At 36.7% G+C, this 14,930-nt stretch overlaps 4 protein-coding genes across 7 annotated transcripts; all 4 read left to right on the top strand.

Moving 5' to 3' along the window:
- Positions 1-342: 342 nt before the first annotated feature.
- Positions 343-2,212, top strand: LOC119987399 (heavy metal-associated isoprenylated plant protein 30-like). Of its 2 annotated transcripts, none has more exons than XM_038832299.1 (3): positions 343-592; positions 1,206-1,281; positions 1,761-2,212. In XM_038832299.1, the coding sequence occupies exons 1-3, from the start codon at positions 422-424 to the stop codon at positions 2,081-2,083; spliced, it is 570 nt and encodes a 189-aa protein (XP_038688227.1). In that variant the 5' UTR covers positions 343-421; the 3' UTR covers positions 2,084-2,212. The 2 variants fall into 2 exon arrangements, with proteins under 2 accessions (XP_038688227.1, XP_038688228.1); XM_038832300.1 differs by lacking the exon at positions 343-592 and adding an exon at positions 689-729.
- A 995-nt stretch (positions 2,213-3,207) lies between these two features.
- Positions 3,208-7,406, top strand: LOC119987011. 3 transcript variants are annotated; one of them, XM_038831703.1, is made up of 4 exons: positions 3,209-3,581; positions 4,927-6,464; positions 6,794-6,973; positions 7,076-7,406. In XM_038831703.1, the coding sequence occupies exons 1-4, from the start codon at positions 3,320-3,322 to the stop codon at positions 7,211-7,213; spliced, it is 2,118 nt and encodes a 705-aa protein (XP_038687631.1). In that variant the 5' UTR covers positions 3,209-3,319; the 3' UTR covers positions 7,214-7,406. The 3 variants fall into 3 exon arrangements, with proteins under 3 accessions (XP_038687632.1, XP_038687631.1, XP_038687630.1); XM_038831702.1 differs by having other exon boundaries at positions 3,210-3,581; positions 4,864-6,464; XM_038831704.1 differs by lacking the exon at positions 7,076-7,406 and having other exon boundaries at positions 3,208-3,581; positions 4,864-6,464; positions 6,773-6,936.
- A 781-nt stretch (positions 7,407-8,187) lies between these two features.
- LOC119987014 (mitochondrial import inner membrane translocase subunit Tim13) lies at positions 8,188-10,129 on the top strand. Its single transcript, XM_038831706.1, has 2 exons — positions 8,188-8,358; positions 9,743-10,129. Exons 1-2 carry the CDS (start codon positions 8,245-8,247, stop codon positions 9,893-9,895), a joined length of 267 nt encoding a protein of 88 aa, XP_038687634.1. The 5' UTR covers positions 8,188-8,244; the 3' UTR covers positions 9,896-10,129.
- Positions 10,130-11,894: 1,765 nt separating this feature from the next.
- Positions 11,895-13,748, top strand: LOC119987012 (protein DMR6-LIKE OXYGENASE 2-like). The gene is made up of 4 exons (XM_038831705.1): positions 11,895-12,133; positions 12,216-12,463; positions 12,766-13,087; positions 13,347-13,748. Exons 1-4 carry the CDS (start codon positions 11,909-11,911, stop codon positions 13,608-13,610), a joined length of 1,059 nt encoding a protein of 352 aa, XP_038687633.1. The 5' UTR covers positions 11,895-11,908; the 3' UTR covers positions 13,611-13,748.
- The last annotated feature ends 1,182 nt before the right edge of the window (positions 13,749-14,930 follow it).

Here is a 14,930-nt window from a genome sequence, read left to right as displayed (position 1 = left end):
CGAGCTACTATGGACTAGCTCAAAGCAGACAAAGTATCAATAATGCAGAGGGACGGGCTGTTACAATATGCAAGTAACTTAGCCTAGCTTTACCCACATGATCGAGAAGCATCAATTGATAAGTGTTGCGAGAGATACCATTCCCTGCCAAAAGGGGTACTTAATTATAGGCACCAAGAAACTGTTCCAAGTTATCATGTGATCATGAGGAATATATTACCAGTAGAGATTACAACCTAACAGAAGCGATTCCATTTCAACTTATGAATATCTTCTCATGACTCATGGCTCATGGCCCATATATGAGTTTATTACTTGTTCTCTCTCTCTCTCTCTCTCCTTCTCTCTCTCTCTCTCTCTCTCTTACCACCTTGTCTTGCTATAGTTGTCTTTATATATTCAAGGGGACTTGGTCTTATCCATGGCTCCTAGCATTATAAAGAGAGCATTTGGTGCCATTGTATCTGCCATAGCTTACTACTGCTGTTACTTTCGCTTTCCAAACAAAACCACCCACAAAAGCAGCAGCATCAACATCAACTACTACAACCACCACAACATGTCCAAGAAGGGTCGTCCACTTTCTTTGCAGGTTCACTTTCTTCATCACCATCATATTTATATTTTCTAGCCCCCTTTCCTTTTCATACTCAATTTCTTATGTATATATCTTTTGCTTGGATTGAGCTTCATCGTGCTTTCTGTTTGGATGCGATTCTTGCATCCAAGGTATTGTGTCCGCGTTGCAGTACTTTTACGGGCATTTCCTACTCTTTCTCTCATGGTTTTATTCTAGGAAATTATCTTGTCTCCCCCACTTGAATCCATGATCTAGTGGAGGTGGAAAAATGAATACCCAAGTGAAATAATTTAAGACCTCTCTCTATATATCTATGACTCTAATAGTGAATCCAAATTAAGGTTTTGTTGATATTACATATATTTGATCAAGTTTGTGGCACCTATATATTTTTGTCTTCCTTAATTGGCATTGGGAAATGTTGTTGATTTGGAATCTTATATTAAGCTTTGATTTTAAGCTAACATGCATGTATTGTTTGCTTCTATAAGAGTTAGTATAAAGTTGTAATACAAGACGAAACAAAGGGAACAAAAAAAGGAATAAGCAGAAAGTTCATTAATGAAAATTAACCTTAATGACACTTTGCTTTGTATGAATGAACCCTTTGTTCAACTTTTTACAGACAGTGGAGCTCAAAGTCAGGATGTGCTGCACCGGCTGCGAAAGGGTAGTAAAAAATGCCATCCACAAGCTTAGAGGTACCTTGATTATTATTATTATTAGTTTCTTGATTAATTATAGAAAAAAAAACCCACATGAATCCCTAATGAGTAGGATTGATCATGTTTATGTATTTAGAGAATTTGGAAAAAATTTAGACTAATTAATTCATAGTAACGATGGAGTGAAAAAGAAATTTTTTTTTGGTAACCGTGAACGACCCTATATAAGTTTCGAGCTTGCCTTTTGAACATATTTAAATGAGTCTAACTCGAGTTGTCAGGTCAGCGTGCACATAGTTTTCCCACCTGATGATAGGATAATTATGACCAAAGCCAAGTGCTTGGCCACAAGGGTATTGTTCAAAATGAAAATCGAACTCCGAAACTTCCTAGTCCATATGATTTGACCCAAGAGAGATCCACCAACTAAACTATCACATTGTCCAAAAAAACAAGATGTACGCAGCTTTATTGCTTTCACATTTGAAATGTAATAATTTTGTTATATTGATTAGGGATTGATTCAGTGGAGGTGGACTTGGAGATGGAGAAGGTGACGGTGGTGGGATATGTGGACCGAAACAAGGTGTTGAAGGCGGTGAGGAGGGCAGGAAAGAGGGCTGAATTCTGGCCATATCCTAACCCACCGTTGTACTTCACATCTGCCGAAAACTATTTTAAGGACACAACCCAAGAGTTCAAAGAGAGTTATAACTATTACCGCCATGGCTACAACATCGGTCACCACCACGGGAATATTCCGGTCAATCACCGAGGAGATGATAAGGTCAGCAACATGTTCAACGACGACAACGTGAATGCTTGCTGCCTCATGTAATAATCCGATTAGTCCCCGATGATCCCCTCATATTATGCCCTGATGTCGCCCGTGAATATATATGTTGAATTGTAGGGTGGGAATATATTCAATGGAACAGTAATATATAAAAGAATGTTCATTACTTTCTGGAATGGTCCACAACAGGTTACTTAGTTCAGAAGGGAATAGAGAAGTTGATTAGGAACATAATCAAAAAGCTTTGGAATCAAAAGTTCTTCAATTGGTCAATGTTTTGAATTTTTTTATATTTCAAATGGACCCCACTTTTTAAAAATAAATTACAAGGTTACATCCCTAGACTTTCTCAAGAAGTTCCTACCCCCTTTTTAAAAATAAATTACAAGGTTACATCCATAGACTTTCTCAAGAAGTTCCTACATTTTTGTTGGTATCCTTCTTGTTTAAATTGCCTGTTTGGTAGTACATTTTCAGTGTGGCCCCTTGTTTTTAAACAATTTGCTAAACTCAGTCCATTTTCAATTTTTTTTTTCTTATGACACCCTGATGCATTATTCATAGAATTATAGTGAATTGGTGATTCGTTTTGTTGGAAATTTTTTTGCTAATTATAATATTACATGCCTTTATATTTAGTTATAGTTATATCAATACGTGTATTGAAAAATTGAGCTCTTTATATTTAATTAAGATGGATTATATTAGAGTGCAATAAATATAGTTGAAAATAGAAAGAGCTCAATGGGTTTGATATATTTGTTTTTCGTTTATTTTTTGAGAAAACATAAAAAAATCTTTAAAACACTTCTACTTGAAAGTAAAAGAAATAAAAAAATCACTAGAAAATAGTTTGAAAATAAAAAATATTTTAAAAAATAGAAAATACATGAAAAAAACCAAACGTGACTTCTCCATCAAATCACTTTTTTATTTGATCTTAACCCGACTTCATGCTATTTACTATGAAATAAAGGTCATGATATTTTAAATTCTAAAAATTTCCCAATAAAATTTAAATTTACAATTTCGGATTAAGATTGAAAAACAAATTGTTTAAATTGGAAAGACATTTTAATTTTTAAGTAAATATGTGATAGATAAAGGACTTGCAATGTAAAAAAGGATAGGGAGAAAACAATATTAAAATTCTACTATAAATCACTACAAATCGATCGCTCTGCACTCTCCGACACCGAAGGGGAGTCGGAGACGAAGATCGCCCAGTCCGTGAGTCGAAGATTATATTGAGATTTTAGAGCTAGGGTTATGTAAAGAATGGAGAAGGAAGTAAAGCAATTGGGTGTGAGTAAGTCGTCTTCGTCATCGTCATCACCATATTCACGATTGTCACCATCGGCTATACCTTTTATCTCGAACCGCTGTCAGACCCATCAAAATTGGGGTTTCGGTCTGGATGGTGACTTTACTTCTACTGGGTACGATGATTGTGAGTGTTTTGATGATCGGATTGACCCACAATATTCATTTTTTGAGGGTTCCTCTAAAGACTCCACCTTTCCGGCTTCATTAACTCGTGGTAACTTTCTCCAATTTAATTTATTTTATGTATTTCGTTACTGGTTCTCTGAGTTCTCCTACTGTTTTGTTACATAGCTTCATCAATGTGTTAGGTTTTCCATTCTGTTCTGGTAAAGTTATTTGTATGTGTATGTGTTTCATTGCCTAGAAATACAATCCTGGAATTATAGCAAATATTTTTGGACCAACTAGTTTGAAGTTTTTTCACTGCCAAATGTTTTCAAGTTGTGAACTTAGAGTAATTACAAGATATCTATGCTGTTCCAGTTGATTTCCATACTTCTATATTTGTTTAGCCTCTGCATGAGTTATTGTGATCCTTGTATCTATGTGGCTGCTGATACAAAGCGATATACATAGTAATTAACTGTGTTCTATCTCATTAATGTGTATACAACGGAGGCTGCAATTGCAATTTGGTGGTTTGATTGCTTTTGAGGATTGGCTGCACAAGCAGGGGTGACGCACAAAAAATGTTTTCCAGCTTAGGAGCGAATACCGTAGGATAAAATGCATAGTGAACCCTCTACAAGAATGTTTTCCAGCTTGTGCTGTCAATGTCCGATTGAAGATTTTAGATTTGTACCATCATATACCTCTCCATTATCAAGTTTTCTCTATAACTTTATGACCGAAAAAAACTTAGATGTGGGTTTATGGAATATAGACAGTATACTAACATGTTTAGGGTATCGATAATAGATTTGTCTTGTTTTCCAACTATCATGGATGCTTGTAAATTATAAAGGATAATTACTTATGACAACATATATCACTCATCTGTTTCAATCTGATGAAAGAACTCAATTTTGTGGAGATTTTTCCTCTTGATCAAGATCTTGATGCCTTTTTTATTTGCATATACTTTCTTTTTTTCATTTAGTTTCTTTGTCAAGACGTCAAGGGTTGAGTTACAAACCACTGCATACAGCAAAGGAAATCACTTTTCCTTTTCAATTTTTAATTTTTTTTTCTTTCATTCTGTTTTCCACTTGCTAGGATGGATGTATCTTGCCAAACTGCTTAATCTCTGACATGGTTGTTTATAGTTGACTAATTGTTTACCACCATCAGTTTCTTTTCTTTTCTTTTTCATTTTTTCCGTTGTATTGTTATTGTCAGTTCATTGTACTATGGTCACTAGTATGTAGATTGGGAGTTGCTTTGCTCCTTCAGGATGCACTATTTGTTCATTACTTCATTATAATTTTCAGTAGTGTGCAAGTTCTTGATGACTGTTGTTCTTAATTAATGCTTTTTTATTTCATCTATATTGAAAGATTCTAGGATCCTGTCCAATATCTCATCCTCTCATGATTTGTTGTCTGCTGCTACCCTCAAAGATCATCAAAGTTTGCAAACAAACCCAGCGGCAATGTCCTCAAGCAATGGCAGTTCAAAAGTCGCTTCATATGACAGAAGATATTTTCAACTTAGTTGCCTTTCAAGCGCATTGAAAGATTCTAGTTCATCTAATAGTGATATATTTCCCAATCCTGTGTATGGATCTTCAAGGATTAGCACTACTTATCCTGCCCCAAATACTTTATCAAAGAATGTGGATTCTAATGGCGATGGTGCGGACAGAAACAATGAGGATTATTTCAATGGTAAGCATTCTAATCGAAAGGAACCTTATGTCTTGATGAATGTTAAGGACAATAAATTCTGCCAGGATGAAGTCCTGGTAGACTTATGCAACGGGAGAAAGAATACGAAACCTTTAGGTGATGTAGCTATGGGTCCATTGGCCATGGAAAATGCTTGGCTGCAAATCCCTTGTTCAATTGCAATTGATGAAGTCTTGGTAGATGAATGCAAGGGCAGAAAGAATGCCAAACCTGTAGGTGATGTGGTGACGAGTCCACTGGTCAAAAAGACTGAGCTGCAAATCACTGGTGCCAGTGTTCTTGATGATCTTTCTTTGAGGCCTCATTGTTCTGAAACAAAGGTTCATCTTGAAACTTCGTCCGTAATGTCTGACCAGAATGACTCTGATGTGGATTCACCTTGTTGGAGAGGGTTGGCTGCAACTCGATCTAGATTTGAAGATTCTGGGCTGCGAAGCTCACAACTTGAAAATGAAGAAGTTCCTGGTCCCGAGATTTCACAACCTAAAGAAGCATGTAGCAGTTTAAATCCTTGGGCACCTCAGTTTATTCCTAGCATTGCTAAACGAAGTGTAGGTTATTGTGGTAGTGAAATTGGTGGAGATAACACAGCATCTCAGCAGAATGTTTCTGACTTGGCAGCTACTTTATTGCTTGAAGAACCAAGACTAGAAGGCTCTGTTACTGTATTGTCATCTCATTCAGAAACAGGCAACATGACAAGGACTTTTAACACCTGTGAACGAGAAAAGGAATACACTAGGAATAGAAACTCTAGTAGTAGCTCTATGCTAGACTCTTCTTTAGTGTGTCAACCATTACTTGTGGACGATCACTTCATTGCTGACGGCCTGCTTGCACCTGGGCCAGATGGTGGAGGTTCTGTAGAGGGTGTCAAGGATTCTTTACTTACTGATTCCAATAATGCGTTGTTATGTGCAACGGCATATGAGTATAGTCCAGCTTCCTCTGAAGTTGTCGTCCCTAAAGATTTCACAAAAGAAGTTCATGGTGCATCAAAGCTTTTTCCTGCACCTCTGCAACTTGACGTTCAAACTGCAGTCAACACAATGCACAATATGTCAGAGATACTTATAAGACACTGTTTGAATGATTTGCATTCTTTCAATGAACATGAGTATGACATAATCAAGAGTACTATTGATAATCTTAATTTTATAATCAGAAGTAGGGATGAGCAAAGAGCAGCGCCTCAACCAAGTCATCTACGCGCTTCGAACAGTCAAAAAGTGACGACAGATGTCCAAAAGGTATATACTAACTTGTCTTTATTATGCCCGGAATGCATCTGATACTGACTGTTTAGTTTCAAGGTTTGCACTGTTGCATACACACACCAACCAATGTCTTGTGGGTTTATTGAACGACTTTACTGCTCATGTCTAATATGTACATTTGTTTAGTGTAAACACGTCCTTATTTAGACCAGTCGTTTAGTTGACGATTTTCTCTATGATGTTGAATGACTCTTTTCATTTATAGTATTGCGAGCGAATGACACAAATAGAATTGTTTTTGGGTCATTTAATGTTTTTTCCTGCATGCTGACAACGTGAAGAGTAACTGAAATCCTGTTCAGTGCTCAAACGTGGAATCTCAAGTGATCAGGGAAAATGTGATGACTGCTTCACCTGAGCGTCTCTATCAGGATGAGCATGCAAAGCAAAGGAATTATGCTCCTGCTTTGATCCATAAAGTCTTGGACTCTTGTCATCCGAGCATTATTGGGGGCGTTAGAAAGGATAATGAACTCACTCAGGTAGGTGGCAGCGCATACCATTTCTGATAACAACAATTTGCTGTAAAATTTCCATTTACTTGAAAACACGCGAGATGTTTGCTTTGCTGCATTTTGGTGCAGGTTATCAAAGAGTCTATGGTAAAACCTTACCTAACCAAGGAAGAAACGCAACCTCTAGCTTTGTTGTACAGAGATATGTGGCTTGAGGCATCAGCAGAACTACGGTTAACAAGGCCTGAAAATGTTTATCCATTGTAAATATTTTCTGTCTTTTGCTGTTTAGTGAGTGGCTCTGAAATCTATGTTGTTAATGAAGCTTAGAAGTTCAGTGGTTTCTCTAATATTGGAGTTGATGATTACTGGAAATGCTTACTCTGTTGATTTCTTCTTTAAACTGGACTTGCATTTTGAATTTCAATAGTGTTCTGAGAGGCCCCAGTTATATTGTGCAGATTGTGGACCCTTGATTGTTGGGTTGGGCTGTTTTGGGTAATGGGCTTCAGAGTGAACCCATGTTTGCTCTTTGTTTGGTTGTGGGGTAATAATATTGGGACCAAGTGTACCTAGAGCAGCATTTAGGGTAGAAGAGAGCGGTAGCTTGTAGCCCATTCAACCACCACAAGGACAAAAGTGACTTGTGGTGGATATATACGGAATTGGGGTTCTGCAATTCTTTCAAAAATTTAATGGTTTGGAAGGTGTATTACATTACATCATATTTTCGTTTTTCTGTTTTTTAAAAATTCTCTTTTTAACTTCACTATTAAATGTGAATTATAGATTCTAAGAAATTACGAGCCCCAATCCGATATAAATTGGGCGACCTTCCAAGCTTGCCAGCCCCACATATTATGTGTACATGTTTTTTTGAACATAGGAGATGGTGAGATTCGAACTCGAGACCTTTATGAGATATCACGATTTAAATTTAATAGTTTGTTTAATTAGATTTGTTTATGACACAAGTTGCAATTCTCGAATCTCAAGAAACCAAACAGCCAACTTGTCTTTTTTTTTTGTGAGGCAGGAAATTTTATTGCTAAACCAACTTGTTTAATTTGCTTTTTGTCTTTTCCTTCTCTTGTATTCTAATTCTGGGCTCAAAATCTTTATTGGGCTAAATTTGGAGCCAAACTTAAAAGGACGGACATTAGGGCCTGGCCTGTTTAGATATTTGGGCTCAATACGCAGTCGTAACGTAAGGTACAAAAGTATCTAGGGTTTACTGGTCCAATTTATTTTGAGGCAGAGAGTGAGTTGTCGAGAAGAGGAAGTAGTAGGTAGCAGCAATGGACTCGTTCTCGTCACCTCCGAGTGGACCAGGATCGTCGATGTCACCCGACGATTTAATGGACCAGTTAAAGACTCAGCTTGCCCAAGCCTACGCGCAGGAGTTCCTCGAGGTTACCTTCCTTTTTTTCTCTTTTTTGCTTTCTCGTTCTTCGTTTGATGATTTCTCAGTCATGAAAATTGAAAACCCTTATTTTTCTGTGCCCTGTATTTGTGTTTGCGACGAGCAAGTTCTGGCCTTTAACTTCCCTGTCTTTGATTTTGCATATTTGTGTTGTTCTGTGTATTGTCAATCACAATTTTGACTCATTGGTTTCATATTAGAGCTGGAATTATTAAACAGTGTGAGAAGTGAGAGGTTACTCTGTTTTTAATTTTATTTTGTATTACCAGTCTATGTTTGATTACCAAGATTATAGGCTTTTATAGTTACATGGTGATCCTAGATTCTCTTTTAAACTTTTGGACATCATTAAGGAGCTGGTTGGTCCAATGCATCCATATGTGCATAAACATGCCATGCTTACATGTGCTTATCAGAAAATGGTTGCAAAGATGAGCTGCTTGGTCCAATGCATCCATAGGTGCATAAACATGCCATGCTTACAGGTGCTTATCAGAAAATGGTTGCAAAGATTCTTCGGAACAAAGAAAAGGGTAATGAAGATTATTCGTTTTTGCCGTGGCATTGAGTAGCCAATTTTTGTATAGTTCTGAAAATACCCTGTAAATTTTTTTTTCCTATGCTGATGTAATCATACTGAACTTTTCTTCATTGGTAGTAAGGAATTAAAAGTATTATTCCATATGCTTTGTTTAAAGTACATATGAATTTAGTTTAGATGAATAATCAGCAATTCAATAGTGCGACTGTGTTTTAAATAGTTGAATCTTTAGGGGTGATTCTTCATTTAGCTTTTGCGTGTGTGATTATGGTAGGTAGGAAAGTTATATAAAGTGGTTCTGCTTGGAAGTATCTTGAGTCCAGCAGTTTATTTGGTTCGTTAGTGTTGTTTAGACACTGTCATTGTGGTAGCAGTAACATTTGTGCACTTTTGAAAATTTTGTTTACAGAACTATACAAGGTCTCATGTTTAGTGCATAAATGATGTGTTTGGGATTGATTGTGTCTTTCAAAGGCTTTTGCTAGTGAGGAGTTTTGGGGGCTTACCGTTTCAATTTCTTTATGTTGTCATAGATGGCCTGATCTTGACCGGAGTTAGTAATATGTTCACAATATTCTGCTGCTGGGAGGCACATTTAAACCTAGTATCTACTGTGAAGTATTTAAGTGATGCGTCACTATTTTTGGACGTTAAGGGATTTTTACCTTGTTCGCTAAACTGATTTCCTTCTACAAACAGTCGTTGCTTGCTTGGGTTACTCAAAACAAACCATAAGTTTTCTTTTCTGCATTTGGAGTATTTTATTTTAGAACACGCTTATATAATAATATGAATATATTTGGTTTATGTAATTTTGCTTAACTTCTTGCAGACTGTAAGGGAGAAATGCTTTGACAAGTGTATCACAAAACCAGGGTCCAGTCTTAGCAGTGGTGAAGGTAGTTGCATCTCTAGGTGTGTTGATCGCTACATTGAAGCCACCGGGATTATTAGCAAAGCTCTCTTTAAATCATCATCACATTAAAATATGGAGCAGCTATTCAATGTTGGAGTTCTAAAATCGCGGACGACGTTTTGTGTTTCACATTATCAGTTGCGTTGCCAATATCCCGCGCAAAGACCGATTTTTGTAACATTTTATTCAGCTTTATGCAATTACGCTCCTATGTTTTGGCAATTCAAAACTTTGCAACTTTAGGGTTTTTACATATCACCAATTTTGTTGATTTACATATGATTCTGTTTTATTGTTTGAGTTGACCCTTTTTGTTCCTCTGTTTTGATGCATGATTTTTACTTTTCTTTTGATGAGTTTTTAAATTGGGCCTTCTCCACCACTTGGTGTCCAGTCTTAGGGGAGAAGTGAACAATAGGCCCATTAAGCCCATAGGATTCCAAACCAACCCTAAGGGTCTGTTTGGTAGAGTGGTTGGATTGATTTTCATTGTTAGTTGAAAAACTGTGGGAAAAAGTTGAGTTTAAAGTTGTGACATATGCTGTAAGGTGTATGAAATATGTTGCAAGGTGTTTGACAAACTAAAAATTGATGTTAACGGAAAAATTGTTGCATTAAAGTATTATAATATTAGATTTTATTAATAAAATAATTAATTTTATTAAATATTATATTTTATGATTTTATAATAATTTTGTTATCTATTTAATCTTAGATTTAATTTAATTTTTTACTAAATTTAATTTTAAGTATAAATTTTAAATATTTAAAAATTGTTAATTGAGAAATTGTTACAACGTGGGCCCATATTCTTTTAAACAAAAACCTTTAAATCAAAGTGTGGATAGTGGGACCCACGTCACTTAATTTTTTTTTTAAGAAAAAGCATTTCCACTTTTGAGAAGCTCCAATGTGGAGCTTCTCAAAGGCCTGCGGAACCGTTGTCATTTGCACAACGGTTCCGCAGCAAATGCCTTGTTATTTGACAATGCGATAAACACCAAGCGTCCGCACAACGGAAACGCTGTGCCACCCGCCTTGGCAAACAGACGGTAAGCCTTTGTGTGTGCATTTATCATTGTAGGCTATTGATAGATGACCGCAAACCTACTTTTCCATGCAAGGAATAGAAAGCCATCAGCCATTCCTTACGGCAAACCTACCTTTCCATGCTAGGAATAGAGCCATTCCCTTTCTTTCCTCTACATTATTTTTGATCAGGACTGGAGTCAGGACCTTGACTGGTTAACTGGTTACAAAATGCTCAAGTTGAACAACTTGGTGTCTTGGTACACGTGAAACTAACGTGGCTTCTGTCGATTACTGCAAACCAGACAATTGACTCTCTGACCAAGTCAGACAAAGTCATTACATCAAGTGGACCAAAGCTCTCTTGATCTGAATACAGAGAGACTCGTATTTTAATCTCTCCCTCTAACTCTATGGCCTATGGCAAGGAAGGTTCGAGGAAATATCACAAAGATGCTAGTTATCTTAAATGTTGAGATTGATGCATATGATCTACGTAGGACGGAGTTAAAGTATAGCGTGAGCAGGGTCAAATTTATACTTGTTAGGGATAATGGTAGAATTTTGAAATTCAATGGAGACAAAATGTGAGCTTTTTATAAAATATACGTACAATTTGCTATAACATTAATATAATTTTTTTTGAGTGTTGGGGTCTGTCTCTAGATCCACGTGAAATCTTGGGTCCCACATGATCCATTTGATGATGAAATCATATACGTTAATCTCAACATCTAAGATAGATGAGACAACAAAATTTCAAGATCCGTAAGACTTTAAAACTGAGAAGGTGTGGAATGTTTTTTTTATCTCAACTATTTCAGATGCTGAGATGGACGCACATGAATCATTATCCATGTGAAATCTTAACTCCACATAATCTATATAAAATCGTGTGTGTCCATCTTAATATTTGAGATAAAAACACGAGGATCGACAAAACAATTGTTTTCTAAAATGGGACCATTGGGTAGCAGTCATGTGTATTTGTGTATATAAAACAATAGGACTGCAACCACAAACAAGGCATCAACTTTAGTGAATTATTACAAGATGGCAGCAACTAAGCTACTCACTGACCTTACCATAACCGCAAAAGACAATATCCCCCCTCAATACATTCGTCCATTATCCGACCGTCCAAACCTTGCTGATCAGTCTCATGGTTCACAAGCCTCTATCCCTCTCATTGACCTCCGCGGCCTCGAAGATCCTCGTCGCCGGTCTGAGATAATCAAACAGATTACCCAAGCATGCCAAGACTTTGGTTTCTTTCAGGTATATATATATATATATCTCAACTTCTATATATTAATCTGTCATGGTTATATTAATATTAATTTTTTTTTCGAGATTTCAGCTGAAAAACCATGGAATACCAGAGACGGAGATCAACAACATTGTTAAGGTAACAAGGGAGTTCTTCAAATTACCAGAGAGTGAGAGGTTAAAGTATTACTCCGATGACCCTTCAAAAACCACCAGGCTTTCAACTAGCTTTAATGTCAAGACCGAGAAGGTCGCGAATTGGAGGGATTTCTTGAGACTTCAAGCTTACCCTCTTCAAGACTTCATCAACGAATGGCCTTCCAGTCCCCCAAACTTCAAGTATGTATTGATTGTTTTTTTTTTTGATAACGAGACCCCAACCCGGCCCGCTCCACCCTTGCAACAGGTAAGACAAGACCAAAACTCATAAAAGAGAGTTAAACTCCACAAACCCTCCCATGAGCCATTTGTCCATGCATGCAAGGAAATAACGTCGAAACTATGACGTGGGAGTTGAACTTGTAACCTCTCGTATTTGTAAAAAGTTACGACAGTCAACTTCTCTTTTACGACCAAAGTTGCTTTAGTTGGGTATGTTAAAAAGACTCATGTGAAACACACATTTTTCTGATGTTTTACAGGAAAAATGTGGCCGAGTATTGTACGAGTATGAGAGGGTTAGTGCTGAGACTTCTTGAGTTGATATCGGAGAGTTTAGGCCTTGAGAGGGATTACATTGACAAGGCACTTGGAAAGCATGGACAACACATGGCTTTCAACTACTATCCACCATGTCCAAAGCCAGAGCTCACTTATGGAGTTCCTGGTCACACTGACGTTGGTTTAATCACCATTCTTCTTCAGGATGATGTGCCTGGTCTGCAAGTTCTCAATAATGGCAACTGGGTTTCAGTCCAGCCTGTCCCCAACACCTTCATTGTTAACATTGGAGATCAATTGCAGGTAAAAAACTTCAAACAAAGAATGCTATAATTTGTGCTCATAGTAGAATCTTTAAGCACTAGGTTGCATAGAATCTATGTGTTCTATATAACCAGCCAAATAGTTTATAAGCAAGACCCAACATGTTTTCATATGTCCAAGAATTAATGGTGACGACCCATGAAAAATAAATCTGTTCGAATCCGTGGCTTAGAATAGATTTCATCTTCAATGTGTTTTGGCTGAAAATTTCAACATTTTGCGATATATGTTTGATTAGGCGCTTAGCAATGATCGATACACCAGCGTGCTACATCGGGCGGTCGTGAACAGCGGCAAGGACAGAGTATCCATCCCGACGTTCTACTGTCCGTCGTTTGATGCAGTGATAGGGCCTGCAAAGGAGCTGATAGACGATGATCATCCGGCAGTGTACAAAGATTTCACTTATGCTGAGTACTTTAAGAAGTTTTGGAACAGAGATATTGCAACAGAGTCTTGCTTGGACCTGTTCAAAGCTACTACTAATAACAATAATAATTGATCCTTAATTTTGAGAAATCTTATGTTAGATTTTGTTTCAATATGTTGCAATAATACATTGTAATGGACTAGACATTCATTGAATGTCCCCCATTATGATGCTTTGTTTTTTTGCCACAATTAATATGAATTTCATAGTTTTTTTTTTAAATACCGTTGAGAAATATGTTTTTCATTGCAATCGAATATTGAGTATACATATACTTAACCCAGCCGATTACCAACTGAGTCACCTCTCGTTGGTTAAGACTTTATAGTTTAAATTGATTAGCTAATTAAATATTTGAATGCAATTAGTTTTTGTTAAATTATTTGTCTATTAAATTTCCAGTGCCAGGAGAGATTAAACAATCATGTTCAATTATGTATTAGGGAATTAAATATTGAAGAGGAGGGTGTCCAATTCCTCATTTTGTTATTCAAATTTTTATATAAAAATCTAAAAAAATATATTAAGAAATGGGATGTCAATGGCCAAATGTGGTACTAGGCCCGAATCTAGACCTACACGCCCACGTGTTAGGTGATTGACAACTTTACAAGTCATGACCTAAGAGCATTCACAGTGGTGGCTTTTGAGTCACCCCTCCAAATCCCTCAATATTTATCATTATTAAGTGTTAGAAAACTATATATACACATAATGGTGAGGCTCGATCTTCAGCCAGAGAGATAGTGCTTGATAGGGGAGAGAGAAAGAAGGAAACAAGAAAAGGAGAAAATAGAAGAGAGAGAAAAATATGTGACATTCTTCGATTGATTGTGTTTATTACTATTCATCCATTTAGATACACTCTAAATATGAAGTGTTGGTTAAATTTTTACATGTTTTGGAGTGTCAAATGGTGTCCATTGTGAGCAACTAACACGCTAAATTTCATCATAAAGTTATGATTGAAGCACTCCAAACTCTTACCATTGTGGATGCTCTAAGCCACAACTTAGTGGGCCCACGACCTAAACAAACTGTCAACACAACAGGCTCACGACAGCAACTGCCAATTGCAACCAGCCAAAATATTGATATAATGACATAAATTTATTGGCTTGACTTTTGTGTAATAGAGGTGAGACTAATATTGATTTTTTTGTAAAAATATGAGTGTGTTAGTGTCGGATCCACATGCAGAGCAAACATGGGGGCATGGGCTTTGTCATTCCCCATGTTGGTCCAAACAAATTTGGGCCAATAAAAATGCTTTCTGTGGAAGAAAAATTATATTCATAGAAAACAAGACATAATAAATCATAACTATTTTGAAACGTTACCTGAAGAGTATAATATATCTTTTTATTTTTTTCACGGCCAACTTTTAAATTA

The sequence above is a fragment of the Tripterygium wilfordii genome, chromosome 20 (assembly GCF_013401445.1).
Source record: "Tripterygium wilfordii isolate XIE 37 chromosome 20, ASM1340144v1, whole genome shotgun sequence".
Classification (NCBI taxonomy): domain Eukaryota; kingdom Viridiplantae; phylum Streptophyta; class Magnoliopsida; order Celastrales; family Celastraceae; genus Tripterygium; species Tripterygium wilfordii.
Note: the sequence above shows the minus strand (reverse complement) of the source record. Positions and strands in the feature narration are given on the sequence as shown.

Bases quoted from the DNA above. Each gene is read 5' to 3' on its own strand.
- LOC119987399 (XM_038832299.1), top strand. From the start codon at position 422: ATGGCTCCTAGCATTATAAAGAGAGCATTTGGTGCCATTGTATCTGCC. The intron at 593-1,205 runs GTTCACTTTCTT...AACTTTTTACAG, and splicing joins GTCGTCCACTTTCTTTGCAG to ACAGTGGAGCTCAAAGTCAG. The intron at 1,282-1,760 runs GTACCTTGATTA...TATATTGATTAG, and splicing joins TGCCATCCACAAGCTTAGAG to GGATTGATTCAGTGGAGGTG.
- LOC119987011 (XM_038831702.1), top strand. From the start codon at position 3,320: ATGGAGAAGGAAGTAAAGCAATTGGGTGTGAGTAAGTCGTCTTCGTCA. The intron at 3,582-4,863 runs GTAACTTTCTCC...CTATATTGAAAG, and splicing joins TCCGGCTTCATTAACTCGTG to ATTCTAGGATCCTGTCCAAT. The intron at 6,974-7,075 runs GTAGGTGGCAGC...ATTTTGGTGCAG, and splicing joins AGGATAATGAACTCACTCAG to GTTATCAAAGAGTCTATGGT.
- LOC119987014 (XM_038831706.1), top strand. From the start codon at position 8,245: ATGGACTCGTTCTCGTCACCTCCGAGTGGACCAGGATCGTCGATGTCA. The intron at 8,359-9,742 runs GTTACCTTCCTT...AACTTCTTGCAG, and splicing joins ACGCGCAGGAGTTCCTCGAG to ACTGTAAGGGAGAAATGCTT.
- LOC119987012 (XM_038831705.1), top strand. From the start codon at position 11,909: ATGGCAGCAACTAAGCTACTCACTGACCTTACCATAACCGCAAAAGAC. The intron at 12,464-12,765 runs GTATGTATTGAT...GATGTTTTACAG, and splicing joins TCCAGTCCCCCAAACTTCAA to GAAAAATGTGGCCGAGTATT. The intron at 13,088-13,346 runs GTAAAAAACTTC...ATGTTTGATTAG, and splicing joins ACATTGGAGATCAATTGCAG to GCGCTTAGCAATGATCGATA.